General features: G+C 35.7%; 1 protein-coding gene across 2 annotated transcripts in view; it reads right to left on the bottom strand.

Moving 5' to 3' along the window:
• Positions 1-25,811, bottom strand: part of RFX3 (regulatory factor X3) — a gene marked incomplete at both ends in the record, with an annotated part of 249,349 nt that overhangs the window by 38,509 nt on the left and 185,029 nt on the right. For both annotated transcript variants that reach the window (XM_079706070.1, XM_079706071.1), the window contains 7 exons: positions 199-348; positions 3,990-4,087; positions 8,075-8,229; positions 8,667-8,782; positions 12,642-12,754; positions 14,487-14,608; positions 25,609-25,728. In XM_079706070.1, the coding sequence (XP_079562196.1) occupies positions 199-348; positions 3,990-4,087; positions 8,075-8,229; positions 8,667-8,782; positions 12,642-12,754; positions 14,487-14,608; positions 25,609-25,728 (874 nt within the window). The remainder of the gene's footprint in view (positions 1-198; positions 349-3,989; positions 4,088-8,074; positions 8,230-8,666; positions 8,783-12,641; positions 12,755-14,486; positions 14,609-25,608; positions 25,729-25,811) is intronic.

Raw genomic sequence — 25,811 nt, 5'->3', positions numbered from 1 at the left:
TAAATATTAGCAGACTTTAATTGCAAAACAGAGGAGTAAAGCCATAGCTGAGTAAAACTCTCCTCTTTCAGGATATTGTGAATCTAGATGTGCCTGTGAATTGATGTAACTTTGAAAAGAAATATGATGATCCTAATTAAGAAGAAAAAAATTGGATACCTTTCATTAAAAGACACGTTTTGAAAGAAAACAGAGTACCTGGACATTGGCAAAGTCGACACGGTTGAGGTCATTGAGCATCTGGTTGATCTGAGAAGTGTTCTGAAGCACTGCACGAGCTGCCTGGGCCAGGTGATTGAGCGACGTGTATCTTCGCAGAGTCTGGGCAAAGGCACTTACAGCTGCAACCTGTAAAGAAATCCAATTAAGTTGGGATTTTTTTTTTTCCCCTCCAGTAAAAGAAACCACTGCAATCTTCAAATCTTTATTCCCTTGCCAAATTTTAAATGCTTCCCTCTGATACTTATTTCAAATTCATTTGGTGAGAGAGCTTACTTGTAAATTATAGCATTTAAACCTCTAAACCAAGTATTACTTTCCTTTTGAGTAGGCTGAGGTCAAGGCTAAAACAAACTCCCACATTCTTCAACATCTGAGTGCACCATTAATTAAACCAGTCTTGCAAGTAGCTACTAATCCACAGCAAGAAATGATTTAGTCGAGACAAGTAGGAAAAATGTTGATTTTCATTTCTTATTCTCCGTACAAGTCAACTACAAACTAAGCAGATAACATTTTTTTCCTTTTACTTGGAAAACCACACTATCCAGTCCCACTTTTTAAATTGGATTAAAAAACATGCTTTTCAGAGCACTGTCATTAAGGTTCACTCTTTTTACCTTTATTTTATAGAGGTGAAATCGGAGTGGGTAATTCTGAGGTGAAATAAGAGCACTTATTTTTATTAGCAAATACATAGCTAATAAACTTATCGGATACAAGCAACAAGAAGAACTCTTCAGAATTTGAATTTCTGTAAAAGGGCTATCCAGAAAAATCTCCATTTGTCCTTCAAAATGTACTTTCCAGCCTTCTCCATTCTGCTCTGTGCCCAGGAAGACTAAACTGAATAGATTACATTAACTGCCTCCCTTTGGCTTCCAATTGGGTTTGGCCAATGAAAGGCACTGGTAGGAGACTGAAGGATGGAAGAAAGTAGTCAAAGTATTCATTCCCTCACAACCTCTGCCCTCTCCTTCCTAAGGCCACAGTTGTGGAGGAAGGAGAAGATCTGATGCCATAATCACTTCTTTCCCCTTCAGACCTAGGGATGGGCAGGCTTCCCACTATTGCTAGTCCTGGGGTGCTTTACCATTCCTCCTTGGTTTTCTTAACTCTTTTCACGCGTTTAGAAACAGACCCTTCTTAAACTCTAATCAATTATTCTCCCCTTTGGATATACCATTTTTTTCTGATGAAACCCTGAACAAACTGGATTATATGGAAAGATAGCAAAGATAACGACCAAGAAAAAGTCTAGGTAAATATCTAAACCTCATGATCTCATGAAAATTTGTTACTTGCATAGCAGATCTAATGAGGACTTTAACATATTTACAGGAATGACATTAAATCACTATGGGTATATAACAAGCAATTGATTGAACAGTCAGTTGGCTGAGCGGTAGAAGGTGTTCCACAGGCCAAAGGATGCTCTATCTTGATAGTGAGATGTTTCAGGACCATGTGGAACTTGAGGGACGTTCACATACCCCCAAAGAGAGTATTTCACATTTTCCCATCTCTGTGGTTTAGACTAATCAAGGAAATATCACGTGCCAGGCACTGTGTTAAATGCCTAACATACATTACCTTGCTCAATTCTCATAAACATTCTATTAGATGCCTGGTGTGACTTAGGGAGGCTAACTATCTTGCTCAAGGTTACACAGAAGCTACAGTACAGTGGTGGGATATGAATCCAGGCATTTTGATAATAACTTTCAGTCACAACCTCATTATGCTGTTTCCACTGTCACGCTAGATCATCTTTGTTGGTTAAATGCTCAGCTGAAAAAAGGCTGCATGTCCGTGAGAGAGGAATAGCAGAAGGCACCTTCCACCAGGATAAACTACCCAAATCAACTCTGGAGATCAATGAGATGGCCCATATTGCAGATGGATTGCTACCACATCCACTTTGATGACACTGGGGCAGGAGGTACTTTTAGCTGTTTGAAAGTATTGTTATAACTATGACTGACTTTGCAAGTTGGAAAGCATTCTTCTGACCATCATAATCAAATAGCACCTCCTTTATTTGCCCACCTGAACGTGGCACTCTAGAATAGCACTACCATCGAGAGCTTTCTGCAATGATGGAAATGCTCTACATATGAGTTACCCAGTATGGTAGCCACTAGCCACATGGGTTAAGGTGCACTTGAAATGTACCTAGTGTGACTGAGGAAGTAAATTTTAATGCAATTTAATTAAATTTACAATTTAAATAGCCACATGTGGTTAGCCCTACTGTACTGACAGCACAGCTCTAAAGCAACAATCTAAGGTGGGCATATCCATGAAATGTGTCCTTCTATACGTTTTAGAGATAGAATGTGTTATTGCAAACCTTAAGCTGAAACAGACTTGTGCTATCACAGACTTGTCAGCTACAAGAGCTTCAATCACACTCTCAAACTGAAAGCCAAGGCATATTGCTGGCGTCTGACAGTAGATACAGACCCTGACAAAAGGCCACAAATGTGATTTTTGTTATCAAAGTTTAGACAGAATCAGTCCAATCTGTCATGTATGTTCACAGATTAACCTAAAGTAACATGGTTAGTAGGGGACAAAGTGGAGAGGAGAATTCATATCTCTAGCTAAATAATCCACATTCCTGAAATACACTCATCAACTATGAGATAACTGTTCTCTTTAAGAAAAGATTACTTGGGCTTCCCTGGTGGCACAGTGGTTAAGAATCCGCCTGCCAGTGCAGGGGACACAGGTTCGAGCCCTGGTGCGGGAAGATCTCACATGCTGTGGAGCAACTAAGCACATGCACCACAACTACTGAGCCCATGTTCTAGAGCCTGCCAACCACAACTAGTGAGCCCGTGCTCTAGAGCCCATGAGCCATAACTACTGAGCCCACATGCCACAACTACTGAAGCCCGCATGCCTAGAGCCCGTGCTCCGCAACAAGAGAAGCCACGGCAATGAGAAGCCCGCACACCACAACAAACAGTAGCCCCTGCTCGTGGCAACTAGAGAAAGACTGCACACCGCAACGAAGACCCAACACAGCCAAAATTAAATAAATAAAATAAATTTATTAAAAAAAAGATTACTTGATTCACAAAAGCATTCTCCAGTGTTAAAAAAACAAAACATCCTGAAAAGCAAATTGTTATTAATTTACATGAACATTTCGGAATACAATGAGTACAGTAGGGGACCTAAAAAATCTAAAACTCAAATGGAAACTATTTGAACATTCTAGGCTGTTCTTTTCAGTAACTGAAATTAAGCAATCTTAAATATACATTTTAGAAAAGGGCTGATAGGGCCTCCCTGGTGGCGCAGTGGTTGAGAGTCCGCCTGCCGATGCAGGGGATACGGGTTTGTGCCCCGGTCTGGGAGGATCCCATATGCCGCGGAGCGGCTGGGCCCGTGAGCCATGGCTGCTGAGCCTGCGCATCCGGAGCCTGTGCTCCGCAACGGGAGAGGCCACAACAGTGAGAGGCCCGCATACCACAAAAAAAAAAAAAAAAAAAAAAAAAAAAAAAGAAAAGGGCTGATAAATACACCACACCTAAAATGTTTCTCTAGTCTCTCTGAAAGGAGCATTATCAAACAACATATCTTGTGCAAGTTCTTTACCACATGGTTATAAAATACAAATACAAAAATCAATTTTAAAAGATTTAATTTATTATAATATTAATATTCTACATAACATCATTTGATAGGACAGATTTAAAATTCATAGTTCAGAACGATTTCCTAAACACAAAAGAAAAAGCAAGGACATAAAAGTGTACCTTGGTTTGTATCATTCTCTGTGGAATATTGTTCATGGCATTGGAAAGCCAACCTTCAAGGCTTTTTGCAAAATTTCGAATGGCTTGGGTCAAGGCACCTAAATGTTAAAGAATAAAAGCAGAACGAAAAAGATACCAAAGAACATTAATCTTTATGCTAGAATAAGGGAAAACATGCAAGCACAACATGTGAAATAGCACAGAGCTTATATTATCCTCATTGACAAGACTTTAACATTACTCCTAACTTTGAAAGAATCCAAATATTATATCATGGGCTTGTCTTTTAAAGCTATTTTGTTCCCAGATACTTATGATACTTTATTGGGAAATGAAAACATTCAAACATTTTTGCTTATAGCAACATATACCAGTTGTGAATATACTTATGGAATTTTTTATCTTCGACAAAACACTTTTCAAAAACAGCTTTGTGCTCAAAGGCTAAGTATTTTCTTTAGAAATTCTTTATCTTGACTTTTTTTCAAGCTCTTAACCTATTTTCATTTCTTTAGTTAAAAAGAAAATAATGCAAAGCTTTCTCTTTTTCTCTATGCATCTCTTTACATCAGAACATGTCAATTAGAGTAGTTATCTCTCACTTGTGTTGAAAAGTAAGGTAAAATTAAAATTGCCTGCCTTGATAATTCTGGATAACTATTCTCCATTTCACTGGCAGGCAGCGACAAAAGATCACTGTGATAATAAAATTGCTGTCACAGAGGCCAATATTCTTAAGATATTCCTAAAACAGTCCATTCCATACTCTTTACATCTCTGTCAAAACCTGAATAGGGATAGGTCCCATAAGAGTAGTTTTTATGGTGGTCATAAAATGGTTAGAAGCATTTTCCGTTAACAGGGGTGATTATGACTATTTTATAAGAACGGATCTGTTTACTGAGATGGCTGTATAATAGCAAACAGAATTCTTCTCTTGTTCAACAAGTAATTCAGTCAGTAGCATTTTACTTCTCCTGTGCCCAAGGCTCCACAGTGTAGGGAGCAGTTTTAGACATTTAATAAGTAAGTGTTTGAAGCACCCACAACAGAAAATAAATCCCTGTGGGTTCCCTATAATGTGGGTAAGTCTTACAATTGGTAGTCCACAATAAGAGACAGAGAAGTTACATTTTTGTCCAAGGCTCCCAAGAATATTAATGTTAATGATGGGATTAAATTCCTTGGTTTTTCTTTCTGTGCTCAAATGAGTCTGACATGCTTCTTTATTACTTTTGTTAAAGCAGGGTTAGAAATAATTAACTTACTCAAATTAATTGCAAAAGATATAAATTTTACTATTCCAATAATAAAAACAACTAATTTTTAAAAAGTATTTCTTTAAGTGGTCAAATGACAGAAGACAACTGAGATGGCTACATTTTGATTAGGAAAAACACTCAAGAAGTGCAGACTTTTAACCATGAGAATCATCTATTGGAAACACTGAGTTGGAAATTTCTTGAGAACTAATTTTTTGAAATTTCCAAAGCTTCTCACTTCAGCCAAAAAGAAAAAAGAAAGAAAAATATTTTTCTGTTGTATTATGTACTGGAACCATGGAGGGCAGGCATGAATGGAAATGAAAAACAGTGGAAAAAAAAATTAAATACCCTCTTTGAAACTCAGTAAAATTTTGTACAAGATTCAATTTGGCTATCTGTATTACATAGTTTTCTATAATTAATATATAATAATTATTTAATCTGAAAAAAACAAGAACTGGGAAAAGTTACTTTAAAAAAATTTAATATGGGTTTTGTTTTATTTAGACACATTTAATGCTAGGGAGATTGTAAAATAAAAAGATATGTTTTGTATCTCAAATGATTGTAAGTTTTTCCTTTTTCGTACTAAATGACATTTTGGGTCACCTTTAATTATAATCATAAATTGTACATTTGAGTGTTACCAGTTGAGTTCTTACACAATTTTTTACACTTCACTTTTTTTTCCCCGTTTTCAGATAAATGTATTTTAGAGTATAGTAGCTTCAAGCTGACTTTAAATTAGTGTGATATGCAGACTTTTTTGGCTAAAAAAAGGAATCCCATCTGGACAGTAAATGGTAGAGTGAAGTACTAGTAGCCAGGAAAATTAAATTTTCAAAAATAAAATTAAGTTTGTTCTCTCTATAGGGATTCATGTCAGATCAAATTGTGCAGATTGACAACTTTTTCTCATGAATGGATGGTTAGAAATATAAAACTACTCTAAAGCTAACTTGTCTCAACCTTATGATTAATATTAAAATGCATACAATCAGAAGACAGTCATCTACACTGTATTTTAAGCTTTATTTTTGTTAAGTCTTGTTATAGAACAGGAATTAAAATTCCAAATTTACTTGGTAGGGTGGCACCTTAATGCATCTTGTAATTTCAGAGAAACTGTAAAACTATACTCATGAGATAATTCCTGAATTTGAGTCGCCTGAATGCAGAGACAAACTACTTGACAAAATAAAATGGTTTTCAAATCAAAATTTGCCAAAAACAAAGGTCATGTGTATTGTGTGCTTAAAAATTCTGGGGTTTAAAGCCAACTACACTTGATACATGATTTAACTTAGGGAACTGATGAGTTTACAAGTTAAAGTCTTGTGATGCTAACATAGAAGCAACAGATTTAGAATTGTTGAATGAACACTGATGTTGTTGACTGGCCTCAAAAAAGAAAGTGTTCACTGACACCTTTTCTTATATCTCATGAGAGAAATTTATGTTGGTGGCAAAATGTCATAGGCTAATGAGCTACCCTATGCAACTTCTCTTAAACATCTCTAGAGATTATCACTCAGAGCACAGGAAGTAAGACAAGAACAGGAAAATCAGATTCTGGAACATAAATCAGTAGAGAATTTACACGTTGAAATTTTCCATGACAACATCACTTTTAATCAATCTTTAGTCAGGAAACTTGGTGCAGATAGGCTAGAAAATATTAGTAATTTATAAAAATGTGAGACCATGGCAGCTGGATTTTTTAAAAACTAATTTCTATACAAATTTATGTATGTTTATGTGTGTGTTCATTGATATTATATGTAAATGTATGTCTAAGCATATATTTTAAGGTGGTAGGGAACATATGAAATAACTCATATCTTCCACTGTTACCACATTTTAAAAAAGAAAGTATAAACATACAAATGTTAGTATCTTCACTGTTTCTTGCTAAATCCCTATTTAAATATTTTCTGGAATAATTTAACACAAATTAACTGTGAAGAGTGTACTTCGAGTATATGGCTGCTAATTTTACAAGCTAAAAGATTGCTTTTACCTTATTAATGTCACTGTAGAGTAGCAATTCTGTTCCATATCTTTAAAAGTTAAGGTTACTAGTAGGTGCTCATAAAGATGTAGACCTAAAATCATTTCAGCTGCCTCTAACACAAGTATCCATGATGGCTTTTATATTGACACTTGCAAAAAATAGCTTTGTTTGCAACAGGGTAGTTTAAAAAACACTATCACTTAAAAAAGTAATCTAATTTATCTATGTAATTCCTATTTGCTTCATGGCAGGAATACAGTGCTAGTGCAGTTACATCGATTTTTCTCTCAAAATGCCAGTTAACCATTACTGTTAATGGAAACTGCATTTGTAGTTCTTAACATGATGTCGGTGACAAAGTAAATGCTTTTATAAAGAAATTCAACTTCAGTAGAAACCAAGATAAATTCATTTCAAATCAAAAGCAAACATGAAAGAGGCTGGTCTAGTAATTACAGATTTCAAAAATTCGGGGCTTTATGAAGGAAACCTTTTCCTTGGGTAGAATGATTTTCACATGGTTGACTGGCCTGGGAGTGTTCTTGCAATTAGTCATTGGGGCTGTCACATCTATAGGTTGTCTTTTTTGTCAAAAAGAAAATGAGAGATTGAAAAACAGAGAATTTTTCCCTTTTTACTACAGTTTTGCTCTAGGCTGCTTTCATGCAATACTCTGTGTTGCATGTTTTCTATTTGGCAAATTTAATGAGATTAGAATCACTCTAGTTTGCAACGTCACTACCCAAAACTTCCTGGGTGGAATGTATGAGAACAAAAGCATCCGTACTTGTCTGCATTTAACTTACTAGGAATAGGTCTAAGGACGTCGGGGATGAGAATCTCCACCAAAGCCTGGTACATCCCATGGTCACAGTTACACATCCATTTCAGGATAGACTCATGTTTGCACAGAGTTATCAGCTTTGCTTTCGGAAGTCGACTTTCTATTTCACTCAGATTGCTGGTGTGAATAAATGTAGCAAATGAATAGATGGCAAATGAGGATAAAAAAGAAAATGGACTTTAAAAATAGTTTTAGTTTATCAAATATTACTGAGGTTAGAACTATACCACCATTGCCCTGGTGCCACACGGCTGAATATATATAACACTCCCCCAGAGCTGCCTATGCACGTTAATACTTTCTGACGGTATGAAAGGCAGATATGATACTAATTCCATGAGGATGAAATAGTTCTACTGCAGTCCCCCAAATCAATATAAATGGGAGCTATAATACACACGCTGAAACCTCAAAAGAGTAGTTTGTGGTTTATTTCAATCTATTCAATTAATGTTATCAGGTAAGGTTCACAACTGGTATACATATCTCTAATTTGTTAGCTGTGACATCTACTCAGCCATGAAAATGAATTGGAAAAGCATATTGATTCTGACCTTGATTCAGTAATGGTAGTGCCGTCAGTTGGAGTGGAGGGAGAATAGCGCCAGAATGTTTGCCACAATTTTTCTATCAGGCTAAATTGAAGATTCACAACAACGTCCAATATTGCCTAAAAAACAAAATGGTTATTGATATTACCTTACAAAATTTCTTATGGGGATGTGTGAGGAGTACACACTGTAACAAAACTTAAATGTAAAGACACTTTTGGGTTCATAAATTAATATGGTGAAACTGGACTAAATTTTGCCAACGGAAATGGGAAAACAAAAGAGATTAGCTAGGAAAAAACCAGGGGAAATAACTCTTAAATGATTAAGCAGGGTAACTTGTATTCCTCCCAGAATGACCTCACGTCCCACCCTTACTTTTTCCTCTCTTTTCTCTCCATTTTCATGCTTGCTTCCCTAACTTTTCTTTCATTCCTTAACCCACTACTTCCCTGGTTCCCTTACTATTCTCAGATCCACAGGGACATAGAACATACATACAATTCACATCAGTCTTTACTGGACTAACTGTGTCCACTAGCCATAAAAAAAAAAAAAAAGCAGAAGAGAAGGGTATGGAGGTGCTTGTGTATGGCAGACGGAGTTAGGGCTCAATCAGCTCTGGTTAGGGCTGCTGACCATGGGTTCTGGAGTGTTCCTAGCCAAGCAGAGGCTGGGGGCAGAAACTACAGAGTCAGGCTGACCTCCAGAGGGTAGTGCCTGTCTTGGCAGAAGAAAAGCACAGCAAGCACCTCTCTGTGGTCACAGAATGGCTTACATTCAATCCTCTCTCTGCATACACCCTTTAGAGAGAAGCTATAAGACTATCCCCTTTTCTAACCTTGGGGGTGGGGCCCTCACCTCCTCCTTCTTCATTTTATCTCTTAGATCTCCAGCTGCACCAAGGACATTTTTATTTTTTTGATGATGCTAAAATTTGCCACTTTCATTAACTTTTGATGATCATATTTAATTTCACCCTGCCATTGCAATTAGTCTGCAAATTCGCCTTCAGATAAAAAGCAGCCATAAAACCAAAACTTGTTTGTACAAAGATCACGTGTTCTGTGATTATTTTCAGTATAAAAGACAAGTCCTCAGTATAACGTGTTTGATGTCATCAGCACTGAGAACAAAAAGACGTAAAACAGCCCCTTCAAGATCTGCAAAATTCATAGAAGCTAAGAGACAACAAGGGGCAATGGAGAGAATCAATCTGAACATTTAAGGCAGAAAGAGGAAACTGTAACTTTGTAATTCTGGAGTCTGTGCTACCCGTGTAGATCTGGCCCTGTGCATGATACAGAGAGTAATTGATGTTCTATACAAAAACACTCTGAGACCAATTCAAGTATTAAGCAAAATCTGTTTGGGGGCATGTTCTGGGAACTAGTAGGAAATGTTGCAAGTAGTTGGAAAATGAAAATGGAGGGAAGGGGACTAATTAATTAACACACTCCTCACCCTTTAATATCAGCAACAATAAAAACACAAAAGCAAGCCCTGGAAAGAAAGGCATCCAGATGTCCTTGATCCCAGGCAAAACCCAAAACCTTCTCAGGAGGCAAATTATTATAGCTGCTTTCGCAAATGTAGTATAGGCACATTCCGAGAGATGTCTATTAATGAAGCAGTTAGTAATATCTGATATAATACCTTACATATTTCTAGCTATGAGATTGCTGTAAGAACACTATGCATATATTAAAAGAAAAAAATGACTGTCAGAGCATCTTGTGTAGAAAATTATATTTGTTCCTTACATAACTAGTGATACTTCCAAAATATCTTTGATAAGCCAACTGTGCGAATTCCAAATAACAGCCAAAATGGGCATATTAATCTTTCTTAAAAACATAAATTATAGGAAATATGAAATAAAATAAGGCAAGTAACAAATTCAGTGCACCTTAAATTAAGTATCTCTTCAAATGAAATAATCTCAAATAATTCTTCTGAAAAGGACATTCATATCAGCCACATTTAGTCAGTTTTACAAATGAATAAAACATTTTATCATTTGTCCACCCACTTTTAAATATGTTCAAACTAAAATGTATGCCAAATATAGTTTAAAATAATCCGTATTTCACTGGCTTAGGGCAAACAACCATTTACAGGACTGGATCTGAGACTCAGGCACCTGTCCTTGAAAAGTTTGGAAGTGTGACAGGAAAAAATAATTAGAATTCTTCCTTTTCATTTATGTCTTTATGCCCCATGAGAGATGGCATGAACACTGGTAACTCTGAAATAAATGAGGATCATTCTATGAACTGCCATTTCCCATGCAGATTAATTACTATATATGTTCATATCTCTTCATATAGAGTATTCTTGACAATTAATGAAAATTTTGTAATCCAAAGAATATTTTCATTTTATTGAGGGAATTTTTCATTTAGATTTATTTTAATGTATATTCTTTAGTCATGTAAATAATCATGCTCCAAGTTATATTTTGAATAAATATGAGAAACTTAAAACAATCCAAATTATATTTGTGTAGGTGGGGTTGCTTGAAGCAAGGTTCACCTGAACACAGAGAAATGAGAAACTGATTAGAGAATCTTTATGTAAATCTTCATTGAATATACATGATATTCACGCAGAAAGAAAGAAAGAAATTTTTTTCTAGATAGGTAAGGATCATCCAGAAATTCTCTAATATTGGGAAAAGCAGTCAAAGAGAAACAGATAGTAAGTGTTTTTCATCATAACAAGAAATGTTGGGAACAACAAACTGGCAGGACATGTTGAAAAACACTTCTGGCACACAGTTTTTTAATACAGAGAGAACTTGCCCTTGGTTGTTAATAATCTAGCACCCCTGACAAGTACTCAGATTCACTCAAGCAGTTCTTATTTCTGGAGTGGGAAAAAAAATCTGTGAATGTTATGAGCTGAGACTTCTCACTGCATACTGCATTGTCAGCAGTCAGGAGGACTGCCCAAGGATTATCTTTTACTTCTAAGTAGATCATAAATAGCCCTGGAATAAAGCTACTTAAGTTCTAAACAGTTCCTCTTTCAAAAGGAGGGGTACTTTAGAAGACTCCTATTGCAATCTGTTATCTTCTTTCTACCAGGGGAGCTGCAGGTACAAGCGGGCTTGGAGAGAGTTCACCTCCTGGAGACAATGTAGCCAATTTTGATACAGGATACTCAGAAAGGGAGTAGGAGTAGGGATGGAAAACACCAAGAGAAAACTCAATTAACCATGAAAACAAAACAAACAAAACTAGAGCCTTAATGATCCCTGGGAGGAACACCTAAAGTGCTTTATAAAACATTTCTAGAAAATAGTTTTGATAGAAATACACAGTTATGGTGTAAAATTCAAAAGGTAAAAAGAGTATATTGAAAAATTAACTCTCTTTTCCCTGACTCCCAGTCACTAAGTTTTGTTCCCAAAGGCAACCAGCATTAATATTTTGTTCTTTCTTCTGGAGAGATGTATATAACATGTTCTTTTTCACTCAAATGATAATATATTATACTCGCTGTTTTACATCTTGCTTTTTCCCTTAAAAATAAATCCTGAAGCTTGTTCCAAAACATACATTTAGAGTTGCTTGTTCTTTTTAATGGCTGCATAGCATTCTACTCTATAGATCATACCATATTTTATTTATTCAGTTCCCTGTTAGATATTGAAGTTATAAGCAATCTTTTTCATTAAAAACCATAATGCAACAAGTTCCCTGTACACTTATCTCTTCCCCTACATGTAAGCATTTTTCTAGAATGAGTACCTAGAAGTGGAATTGCTTCATCAAAGGATTCATATTAGAATAGGCTAAGAAGATGGAAAGTAAAATTTATTCTCCCTGAGACATGAAGAAAAGATAACTTATTAGTGCTCAAAGAAATATGAAGTAACTTTATCTGTCCTCTAGGAATATGTTTGATTATTTTGCTTTAGCAAGTTGCCTGGCAAAACTTAGCACGTGTCCGACTATGTTTGAAAAGACTTACCTCACAGTGCTCTCGATAAAGACTCTGCAGTGACTTGATATCCTCAAAGGTAGTACCATCTGGCAGAGAAGAGATTTCAACTTCTCCAAACTCTGGAAGTGCTCGAGATGCATCTGTTACCATGACAACACAACAGAAAAAAAGTTATTGTGGATGGTGCCAATTACAGATTAATGAGGGCAAATTTAAGAAGATTAAAAAGGAAAAAAATTTAAAGGTCAGCGGTCCAAAAAGCAAGGACTTTTCATATTAGTATTTTATAAACAAAACTTAGCAGCAGCAGCACAAAAGAACAGAGAGGATACTTCTAAAATTTTGGAGAAACTAAATTTTCACTATGATTACAGTGGAAATAACACATCTCAGTGTCTCTCAATATAGGACCCCTATGATAAGAAAAATACCTTGAGCTGGCCAGTATTAATTTTAGTTATTTTTATCATTATATTACTTAGGTATATAAAAATAAATCTAGCTTTAAACTTATTGTGCTTATACCTCTCATATAATCATAAACCAAAAGACCTACAAAATAAGTACAAAGAAACCTAAAAAAATAACATTAAACTTAACAACATTAATTTGATATGATAGATGATGCTGTTGTCCTGTAACTAAATTACCTCTTGCAACATGAATATGGTATTGACTGCTGCAGTGCAGGATCTTTTGAGTTTGATAGCCCTATACTAACACGTAGTTCATGATGGCTGGTTCTCCCATTATGCTTCTATATTCAAATGAGCTGTGAAACTTTCCTCTACACAGAGCATTGGGACATCATTTAGCCTTCCCTTGGTATGAAGGCATAATTTACATAGTAAGTCTCTCTCTGTTCTTTTCTCATTGGCTCTGGACAATTAATGCAATACACTTTGGTGCCAACCTTATGATAAATTCAGATACAAATGTGGAAACTAAAATTGCAGAACAGTAGTCGTTCTAGTCTTCCAGGTAATCCAGAATATGTTTTTATTTTTTTAAGATTATAATTGAAATAAGGACACAAAATAAAAAACATAAAGATTCTTGCTGAGAGCTCAAGGGTCTACAAGAATATACTTGACGACTCTAGTTTGGGAATGCTGCCATAATGCTTTCAACTTCAGTAGCCATTCTGACCCCAGAGTACATTTCAGTTGTCTTTGTCAGACAGTGCACATAGACACATATACACACACACAGACACATACACACACGCACTCTCTGAGAGCTTCTACTTATCTTGATCTGTTGTACCGAAACTATGCATGTTCATCTCTAGAAGAGCTGTCAATTAAAGTGCCATTTTTGCACCTTTAGCTATGACAGGAATATGCAAAATGTTCAAGTTCCACTTCCTTAACTCCTTAAATAACAAGAAACATGTATACCATCTATAAAATTACAAAAGTAGGAAATACTGTGATCAATTTAAAAGAATAAATTATTTTTTTAAAGTTTATAATAATTTTTTATAATCTGAGACTATATGCATATGCAACTTTATACACAGGAAATGAGAATTCTTTTTGGCACTTCAAGTTACTACTGAAACTACCACACAATTTTGGTCATAAATGCCCAATTAATACAAATTCTAGAAAACAATTTCATAGGAATGAGGCTTTAATTCATATGCATTTAAAAGTTCTACATAGCTTGAGATTTTTAAAAATAAGCTCTTTTTCTACGAAAAAGTAGAAATGAACTAGAACTATCATATAATGTGCATAGTTTCAGCACACAAAAAAAATCTATGTAATTAACATCTGTGATAGACATTGTACTTGGAGAAAACACTACTGTTGTTCTCTTGTTTTCAAAATCCTGATAGCAACTAATATGCATTACACCTTAACATACCTAAAAACTGTTGATGATGTTGACTTTGGGCAATTACAGTTTGCTCAACAGATGTGCCTGTCTGTTGACCACTTCCTGTGAAACCATCTGCAACCCCATCCACTTTCTGCATAGGCTTGTACCTAAAAATATTAGATGGGAAAAAACAAATAAACCAAATTATTCCTTGCTTTTTTGTACTACACAAAACTCCCAAGGCATTCAATTTTGTTCTGTCTTCTTTAATGTCTTATGATAGTTGTAAGAGCTTCTTCCTTGACAGTCTCATAAAGTTAGGATGAAGAAATTTTTTTAATTGTAAAAAGGAAAAAGAAGGGGAGGGGCTTAGGAAGGGGACCCATTTTCGAAAATTCAGAAATTTAGCTAAGAATGAAAGTGTTATGAGCTATTTCTTTGGACAGCAGTAGCAAAGATGTCCATGATTATAGTTTTAATACACAGTTTGAACATAACTTTTAATGGCCAATGGATCAAGGGAGAAACATGTTAAATACATTGGGATGTTACTCTGAATTAAGATCTAGGACACTGGGCCTGAGAAATGTTAATGAATGGCTTTCATTTAATTTATATCTCCAAAATATGATTCAGCCTACAAACTCTACCATACTGTTTTTCATATCACCTAAAGCCTCCCATGCATATCAACACATTCATCTCCTTTGACTCCTGTCCACATCTGCAAATACAAAGACCATAAGCATCAGCTTGCAGCAAAATGCATGCAAAAATCCATCTACAAACCTAGATTACCAAATTTAAAAAATAAAAAGGATCAAAGTCAGGTACAATTATGTATTTATATTTAGGTCCTCGTTATACAAACTCATGAACTTTCCATACTGCTAAAATAGAGAAAATATGCTTCAGCAGCATGGGCAAGAAGGAAAGACTGCTTGGGAGAGAAACACCGCATACAAAAAATGCATAGGTAAGTCTCCTAGGATAAGCAAATACAAAGTAAGAAATAAGCAGCAACTATAATTTCTTCTTTCTCTAAGATTTCATATTTTTCTTCATTTTAGAAATTTTAAAAAACAGATAAACGCAAGAAAAAGTTAAAATCTACAATGAGCTTATTACCTAGAGATATCATCATGCACTTTATGTTGTTTGTCCTTCCACTTTTTCCCATTTCTTATTATATTTATAAACAGAACCACCTAATATTCTCACCATCCAGATACTTGACTCATACACTGATACCATAAGTTAACTGTATCATTAATATGAAGTTACTGTAACAATGTCCCCACTACATGAACAAGATACACTCAAAGATGCCTGCACTCTGACAACAGATAGGAAATGAACAGACCTGGTGAAACACTGCACAAACTAATGGTGAGGTTGCCTTAGGAAATGATTCAATCTTGGATGTTATTAATTATGACTTAGATAAATGAAATTTCCACGAAAAACTGCAAAGTCACTCATAATGACATTTACCTGTATTTCTTATGTGATAGCATCTCACAAAAAACTATATGAAAAGCAAAAATAAAGTCAGAAGATGAACAGGGTGAAAGAAGGGTACTACACACTCATTCTTGTTATCATTTTAGTGATGACCCTGTACCACCAAAATGTTGGTTGTTGTTTTTTAATGATATAAAAGAACTCAAACCTATTCTTTTCATTAATGGAAAAAAAATCTGGAAGTACTCTTCAATTGAGGCCACACCAAGAGATAACACAAGGGTTAGTATTGTGATGTGCTAGAAGTGCCATTTATAAAAAATTGAATGTTTTCCTGATTTTTTTTTTCCTCCTTAAAGAATCATCTTAGAGAGGCAAAAAAAAAAAAAAAAAAATCCTTTGTGAGGCAAGAACTTGGGGTACTTGTGTGGGGCAGCAGTTGCTAACCATTCTGTTCTAGAAGACTTGAATGATTTTATCTTTAGGGAATGTATTTAGGGACGCTTTTGTCCTCATTGATCCATTCCAGGTTTCATTTGATTTTAGCCTCCCTTTTTCAGCTGTGAAGTTTTATATCACTAATAAAAGAGGCTAAAATTGTTTAACCATGTTTCTTCATTTATGTTAATGGAGTTTGGGGTACATGGAGTTAATAAACAAAAGTGGTTAAAGGGATTTGAATTATTTACTCTGGAGAAGAGAAAAATGGAAGTATTTCCTATAGTCTTCAATTATATTAACTTTCAGTATAGGATGAGACAGTAATTATTAGACTTTGCCCAGCTATGCTTTATCCTGCACAGCATCTAATATACTACAGATGTTTAATAGGCACAAATATCAAGGGCCGTAAAAGGATATGACATATATTCATCTTAGACTGACATATAGACATCTGACAGATGCTATGTCACTGTCTACTTGCACATAGTGCTTAGCAAGCCTGTAGTCTGCAAGCAAAATTATCTGCTTCCTTAGAAAGATGTAGACAGCAGCAGTTCCAAACAAGAAAGAGATTTTTTTAATAAGCACTCAAAGTCACAATACATTAAAATTAATGTATGATTATGCTTAATAATAATGATATTGAGTGGGAAGGACTGATTAGAGGTACATTCTATTATACAGGAGATGGAAAACACCTCAAGATTAGCTTATAGACGAAAAGGAAATAAGTTGATTAATTCTGGAGAAACTGTACAGGTCAGTACTTAAGAACAAATCTTACTTAGGAGAGGTGAAGAAGAAAGAAAATACAGTCAGAATTGTAAAATAAGAGGTCCAATTCTAAGCGCACAGTAAGGGTCACAAAGTGAAAGGTAGATTGAATGGATTGGGCGAAGATGCACTATGTGTATCCATTCTTACTTGCCTGGGTTAGCAAGGATAGGACCTCTATAAGCCAGAACCTTCCATTCTATCTCTTTAGAGAAAGGTGTGAAGACAAGTTTGGGAGGGCTTTGTGACATAAAGAATGACATCAGAAAGGGCAGGGATAGGGCTCATATAAAGAACAGTATTAGTGTGGGCCTATAAGTATGAGAGAGCTTCCAGGTACTGCTGACTTTTGCTTTTCCTGCTTTAAGTAGTGGCATATCCACAGTGCATTGCCTGGTACTGTATTGATACTTAGAAGGAATCACCAGAAATTAGAAATACTGAACTGAGGAAAGCTAGATGTTCCATTTCCTGATGTCCTGTCTAAGGAAAACATCCTATCCCTGCCATCACCTCAGAGGGCTGGGGCTTCCCAGAGAAGGGAAGGGAGTTTAACAGGAAGTTGAACAGGCACACTATAAATAAGCTAAGCAAATAATTGTGGTAACTGACTCTTTTGGAAGAAACAGTTCTAGATGATATTATATTAGGTTTTGAAACCTAATTGTATATCATTATCTGGGTAGCTTTCAAAAAAAATTCAAATGCTTGGCTCATCCTAGATCTACCGAACAAAATCTTTGAGAATAGGGATTAGGGATTTATTATTTTAACTAGCTTCTCATGTACTTCTTAAGTAGCCTGCACAGAACTAGACCACAGGAGCTTCTTGGACCAATAATAAATTCCTTCAGCCCAATGTTGTAGAAATACAATTATAACATTAGAGAAAAGTCATTTTTTATAAAATAAGTTATTTCTCAATTTTTCAATAAACTACATTTGGAATGTAAATATCTCTGAATGGATGGTGGATGAATGAATGAATGTATGAATGAATGCTCAAGGTAACAGTTCATTTCATCACACCATCAATTGATCTTAACATATAGCAAATCTAACAAATATTTATTGAGTATTTACTATGGGTAAAGTATTATAGGGGCATGACTTTGAAAACGCTGTGTATAAACAGAATTTTTCCAGGATGTTTTTTAATATTCCATTGACTTACATGATTATCCAACATTATCTTAACTCTGATTGAATTTCAAGTGACTTTTTAACATTGAAACACAGCTTTCAGATTTCCTATCTCTCTTTTTTAACAGAAAATAATCACTATTTAAATACTAAATTGTAAAAAAAAGATATGTTTTCTACTGAAAAAAATTCTTTGTTGAATCTTTTAAAAAACTAAACTCTTTAGTATTTAAGAATTCTCTGCTTTGATGCCCATTTATTTTACAAATTCCTTGTTTTAGAATAGGTTTTCTTATAGTAGATTCTTAGTGCTCTTGAGCTGTGTGTGCTCTGAGAAAGACCTGTACGACATCAAATGAAGAAACAGCTCTTGGTTTCAAAGTTAGTTAAGAGGCAAATGATAATTTTAACAGCTTGCAACTCCCTGGGCAATCAAAGCTAAAGTTGTTAATGATTAAGAAATCAAAGAAACTCTAATATTTTAATAGCTGAGCGTATGCATGAAACCTGTCACTAACACAGAAACTTGGAAAATTATTAGGAATCTTCCCCCATGGGGTTAGTCATAGCTGTTACTTAGAACTTGGACAGCTGTAACTCTACTGTAAAATAATATCTAATTCTATCAATAATCTCACACATAAAGACACTGAAGGAGTCCAATGGAAGGCAAAGAATGGTATATAGTTACCATCACATTCAACTAACAGTACCAGGTGGAAGGATTTTCAACAGACTAAATGAAACATTTGGAAAACTACCTTTGAATCAGGTGGAAAATGCACATGAAAGATGCAAAATCTGAGCTGTATAGGCATTTAGAGTCATTATTATGTTTATAAGTCTAGAAGGTACACAAATCATTTGATTTGCATGATAATCGGGACAAAAGGCTAAAATTTTCTACTGGAATCTTGAGATTCTCTTTGGAAAAATTGTCCCAGAAAATTTTTAGATGATTTGAGGTCTGAAATGAACTAAATGATATAAACATGAACAGATCAGAAGAAAATAATGTTGAGTGCCATCTTTTCAGAAGAGTAATGAACTCCTTGATGTCACACTGAATACTTCTATATCTAAACAACTTCTAACATCAACCCTGCTGGTTAATGATAGTTATTACATCTCTTCAATCCTTGTTGGTGGCTCTCATAGTATTTGTCTTGTCATTAGCTCTACATCTATAATTGGAAAGGGATAGGAGGAAAAATTAAATTCAAATGGGGGTACTTGTACTAACTGCATCAGTTTTAGTAGGAAATGTGGGAGAGGTAGGGAAGGGAAGAGGTTGAAGCTGCTGGCTGAAATAAAAGTCTATGGATCATTCATTCATTTCACAAATGACAATGTGCTCACTGCTCTCCTAGGTGTTGAAAATGCAATGTTGAAAGAGGCAAATAAGATTCCCTTATCTCATGAATTTCTTCATTGAGTTCTCCTAGTGTAGGTAATTTAGGGTTAACTGTATAGAACTGATATATTCTTGCTACAAATATGTATGACACCTTTAGGATACTTCTTTTATCTACAGCTGGTCCTTTCTGTTAAACTGATCCTACAGGAATGCTCTCACTCTTCCTTTATTTGGAGAATGACAACCTGACTCCACCTCATGTCAAGACAGCAACAAAAACGAAAAAGGGCATCTGAAGCTCTATCTAGGAAAAAATAAATTAGTGAGCTTCTTGCACACAGTAAAATTAAATGAGCCTCAGTTTCCTTATCAGTAGATAACGATATAATTGCCAAATGAGATCTTGCACATAAAGTGCTTGTTGATGAACAATTTACAAGTTCAATAAATGTTCATCAGAAGGATAAGTGGTGACTGTTAGTAGTAACAAACTTTACATGAATGACTATACTTAATAATTACTGAATGTGATTATTTATGATTCTCCCATCTTCAATGAAAAATATATTTACAGAAAGGACTTGTTGCAGTGGCAGTGAACATTAAATACCTCAGTGCCAAGATTCTTTGTCTGTCTCCTAAAAGCCAAATGCAGATACCTGATCATCCTCCCACTAAAGACTCCTGCCCTCCTGCCACCCTCAGCTGCCTCAGAGCAATTTACCAGCCCTAGACGCTTATCTCTGTAATGACCCCAGGGAATTTATGGCCAGGAGAGGAATTGTAAACTATTAACATCAATCACAGTTGGAAACCACAGGCCTGGAGGTATAAAGAAATGGAAGCCAAACTTGCCCAATTGCCAGGCTTCATTCTTCTCCACAATAGCCTTATTCTTAAAGAAATATTTTCTAAAGAAATATTTTCTCTAGTGCATACAGTATAATAATGATAATAATTATTTTATCCTATCACTTGGATATTTCCAGTTATAAAGCCCTTTATATACTTTATATAGCTTGAGGTAGTCTATTATTATTTCCATTTTGCAGATGAAGAAACTGAGGTTCAGTGAAGTTCAGTCACACACACTGAAGTGCCAAAGCAGCCTGTATTCAAATCCCTGTTTCCCACCTTTAAATATAAGATTCATTCTACTAATCTATGAAACTATATTAAGAAAGGCCTTCAAATGACAAAGGTTCTTGTCCTCACTCCATAGGAACACGCATGCTTTCACATCTGTCTACAGCCAACTAGCCTTGCTGTCCCATCTTTCCAATTGGCCTCTACTTTTCTCTCCTCAGTGCCACAAAGGTTTCTTCTTTCACAGAATCCAATTCCTATGAAAAGACCATTCACAGAGGCAGAAAGTGGCACATTTCCTCACTTATTTAGGACATACTCAAGTGTGATTTTCCCCTTAAATTTTATTACATGTGCACGTTTCTCTTTGGGTTATATTACCTCTTCAAGGACGGAATTCTTATAAGAACAAAGACAAGAGGACTGGTTTCTTGTCCTGGTTTCTATATTATCGTGGATACGTTATCTACCCTTTATGGACTTCAGTTTTCTCATCAAGAGGATGAGGTGCGCTAGGTGACCTCTCCCTTCCAGCTCTAACTTTCTATGATTCTGTGAATTCTCTTTTAGTTGTGATGGACATATTCTATATGCAACCACTGATTGTTATGTATTTGTTGAAGGAATGATATATGCATTTTAATACTTTGAGAATGGCTACTGGGATCAAACACAGCCAAGCACATTGTCAAACACACTTGGCTCTATTCCACCACTTTTGCTACTAGGATTTGGAAGAATAGCTGACATACATGTGCCAACACTCTCTGAGTGCTTCTTTTAAATATTAGAAATAAACTGCAGCAAACATTTTTACTTAAGTTTGTAAAGCTGAAAATTACTCATCTCCTTTTTGCTCTATAATAACCTAATTTATTTATTGTCTAAATTAGGGTAAGCAAATTAGTCCATGAGTGAATTTCCTTGAAAACTGAAGACTACCTCATTTAAGTGCAGAAGTTACTTTCACATGAAATATTTTCAACAGAAAGTATTAAAAAAACCAACTATTACACATTCTCCTGTTTCCTTAACCAGGGTAGTTAACCTCTTCTTGATTGCCTATAATGTCATCAACATGCCAAATAGCTATTACACTGTGTTAGACTAGATTTTAGCCACTACAGTGATACTTAAAGGGCCTGCTGGAATGCCTAGGTCTATGTGTCCTTCCACTGAATGTGTACAGACTGCTGAGCTGAGTAACCCAAAAGTGAATCGAAGACCCTTGTCTACTTATATATCCTCTTGCCAGCTGTTATATCTCATGATTGCCTATGAATCAAGTGGGCTCTAATCTGCTCCTTTATTTTAGGTAAATGACTTGAGGATGGCTTCATCTTTTCAATTAAGCTAAACTAAGGGCTCTGTGACATCTGTTTTACAGTCAGAAGCTGTTTCCATTTATTTCCAGACTCATGGTTATATTCCCATATGGTGGTGTTGCTGGGAATCTGATTTGTAGATAAGGGGAAATTTCCTCTACTACCCTAACAAAGCTTCAAATGAGATATCATATGTAAAGGAGCTCTAAAAATTATAAAGCTATGCAAAACAATAACCATCATTAATGCTACAACTACAATGATTCCAAACTTATCATAAAAAATGTACAAATTTTTATTTGATAAAATAATCATTGCATATAATTGAATTTTCTTACTATAGGAACAGGTGAAGCATGTACATTTATACTATGGGAGATGGGCACATATAGATGTATACAAAAAACCTTGAGGCATTTAAACAATTTGAATATTCCAAAATATTAAATACTAGTATAAAATATTTTAAACCTTTCAAATGTCACTTGTACTTTAACAGGAGAATGGCAGGCTCTTCTTATGTGAAGTTTAATATATTCAGTAGAATCATTTGAGTTTTGGAATCACCTTATTTTATAAGCCATAAAACAAAAGTACAATAAGTCCCTTTTTCACTGTTTTCAACAAATACTCTTAACCCTTGCATCCAGACTCAGGAAGAGACACTTTTCCTCTCCTGTCCAAGTGTTTCCTCTAAATTCGGTAACTGGCTTCACTTAAGGCCTATCAATGTTGCCAGTGACATAATCCTTCAAAGAGACAACAGAAACCTCCCTCTGTCCTAATCCCAGTGAGGGGTTGGTGAAGTTGATAACACTCACAGTGCAAGCAGTTATCCAAGACACCATTCCAAGAGCAACTGTCCATAATCCAAAATTGTACCATTAAAAAAGAACAACAACAAATTAAAGGAAGTTTCAGTACTTCTTTGGCTCTCTAACATTCTTATTTCATAAGAAAGCAAACACTATAAGAAACTAAAGTCGGGGGCCTCCCTGGTGGCGCAGTGGTTGAGAGTCCGCCTGCCGATGCAGGGGATACGGGTTCGTGCCCCGGTCTGGGAGGATCCCATATGCCGCGGAGCGGCTGGGCCCGTGAGCCATGGCTGCTGAGCCTGCGCGTCCGGAGCCTGTGCTCCGCAACGGGAGAGGCCACAACGGTGAGAGGCCCGCGTACCACAAAAAAAAAAAAAAAAAAAAAAAAAAAAAAGAAACTAAAGTCGGTACAATTTATGAATATTACTGAGAATTTTATATCACTTTTTAAATACAACCATATTATGTCTAATTCTAAAAGCAGTAATTACTATACTTATATTTCAGGGTTTTCATGGCTCATTAATCTTTATAGCTCTGAAATTTGTTTCATAAGGAGACCTTTGTAATTCCTTGGTCTTGCTTACCTAACCCAGGCTTTGTATAAAGAATGTCCCTTGAAGGTTTCCATTTCCATGAAAACTTGCTAGGATTCTTTGCAGTGAAATCACTGGACGAAGTAAGTTTCAGCTGTCTTGAGTGCAATTTTCCAAGGTATTGTTCATATTTAAGTTTGGGTATATATTATTTTTGAATTAATCTTTTTTTTCTTTATTGCACCAACATCTCCAATGTGTAGTGCTGCTATGCATGAGCGCAGAGACCACACCAGAAAGTAAAAGCTATGGTACTGCCACTAACAGGTGGAAACAATAATGGTAACTCATGACAACAACAGTTTATTCCAATTCACACAAACTCTGTCTCCAACTATACAATGGACTGTTTTATGGCTTTTTTTCCCCAGAGCCCTTCTAGTATATTTCACTGACTATACCTCAAAAAACAGGAATCAGCAATTTAAAAAGTAAGTTTGAGAAAACATAATAATTTATATAATAGCCAACCTTGAACTGACTCTTCAGTCTTGAATACTCGCACTAGAAATTATGACTGTGTTAAAGACACTTAACAAGTGTCTTTACTTCCAGTCTCTTCCCACTAAATATGTCTTGCCCCAAATCAAACAGTAATCTCTCTAGAAAAAATTTGCAAGTGTCATTGTTTTGCTTGGAAGCAAGTCTTTGAAGACTTACATAGTACCTAAGCACAAAGAACAAACTCATTAGCTTCATAAACAACCAAATCCTTCACCTATGATCCAAACTACTTTTAAAATCTCATCTCCCAATAAAGTACCCAATCTTCTTCTCAATTCTTCTCCTGCAATATCAACCTCACCAGATCAGAGTGCATTCACCAAAGACGTCATGGACTTTACTTCTCGGTGGTGATTTTGTTTACATTATTCCCTCTGCCTGAATGTTCCTCTCTTTTTCTGATCCCTCTAATTCCCTACTCAAATAGCACTTTCTCTGTGAAACTTCCCAATCCTCCCTCTCCCAGACTTTGCTGAAATAGTTCAGCAAATTACTCCAATAGTTCCTTGACCAAAGCTTTGTTTTAGCATTTCTTAGGTTGCATTACTTAAAAAAAAAATTCCCATGTGCCTTCTCATCTAATTTCTTAACTCCTCAAAGGTAAGGACTGTGTCTTATCTCTGCACAAAGGGTAGAGACTCAATTGGTGCTTGCTGACTAAATAGATAAAGGACTACTGCGTGATATACTTTTTTCTCCAGCAGCTACTTGGAACTAAGGCTTCTGATTAAGCTAGTATGATGTGGAGGAGATCTCACCATGGTGACTCACCATCCCAGATCAATGGCTTAGGGAGACTGATCAATGGATTAGGCCAAGTGCACCAGGTGCAGTCCTCCTTTCTCCTACCTAATTTTGTATGTTCAATTGAAAAGAAAAACTGTAGCTACTGTCATGGTTGAGCTATACTGGTAAAGAGGGAAAGATTTTTCACTTTACTCCAAACTGTGATATAAGTCACATGAGACAGAAGGCCCTTGGCTATGTAGCAGCATTATGGGCTTGTACAAATCATTTAACCTCTCTGGGATTTATCTGAAAAAACAGGGGTCTTCATGCTTTGACTGCCACAAGGCTGAGGGGCCAGACTAGACTGATGTATTTTTCAATTCTAAGATCTATGATTCTATTCATCCATCCATCCATCCATCCATCCAACCATCCATCCATCCATCCAACCATCCATCCATCCATTCATGATTGCTTAAGATCTCTTACAGCTCTAATATCTACAATTACACATCTAGGAAAGTTGGAGTCAAAGAAAATGTAAGACGTCCCAAACATTCTGCAAGAATTTATACTGTCAAAAAGAATGACCTGCAGGATATGCAGATTAACAAGTAGGAAGCTCATGAATACTGACAAGTTTCTCCAGATGCTCCTTACAGTTTATGTTTAGTTTCCTTATCTGAATAGTTTGGGATGTCACATTTACTTAAAGGCGACAAACACGCTGTCTGATAAGTAATTTTAAAAGATTTGGAAAATAGAATGAAATTCTAAATCATATTTTAGAACTGTCTGTAGTGAAAGCATATCAACAATAGCGACATTCTTGCACATTTAGGTATTTGTTCTGCTCGTTCAGAAAAAAGGAGATGGAACATCTAAAGAAATACATAGCTTTGACATGTCAATGATAATTCCAGGGTCTACCTTTGTTTCTGTTGCATGGGTTGTTGTCTCATAGCCATATACTGCATGTCTTCTTGCAGACGATTAAGAGGGGAATCTGGCTTGACACGAATCCCATAGTAATGGTACTTGGAGTTTCCTCTTCATAAAAGAACAATAAACAAGAGACACAAAAAGTCAGTCAAATCAATATTAATCATATAGGATGTCCATTTAATTTCATA

This window comes from Hyperoodon ampullatus (assembly GCF_949752795.1).
Source record: "Hyperoodon ampullatus genome assembly, chromosome: 6".
Classification (NCBI taxonomy): Eukaryota; Metazoa; Chordata; class Mammalia; order Artiodactyla; family Ziphiidae; genus Hyperoodon; species Hyperoodon ampullatus.
The sequence above is the reverse complement of the archived record's forward strand: the minus strand, read 5'-3'. Positions and strand labels throughout refer to the sequence as shown.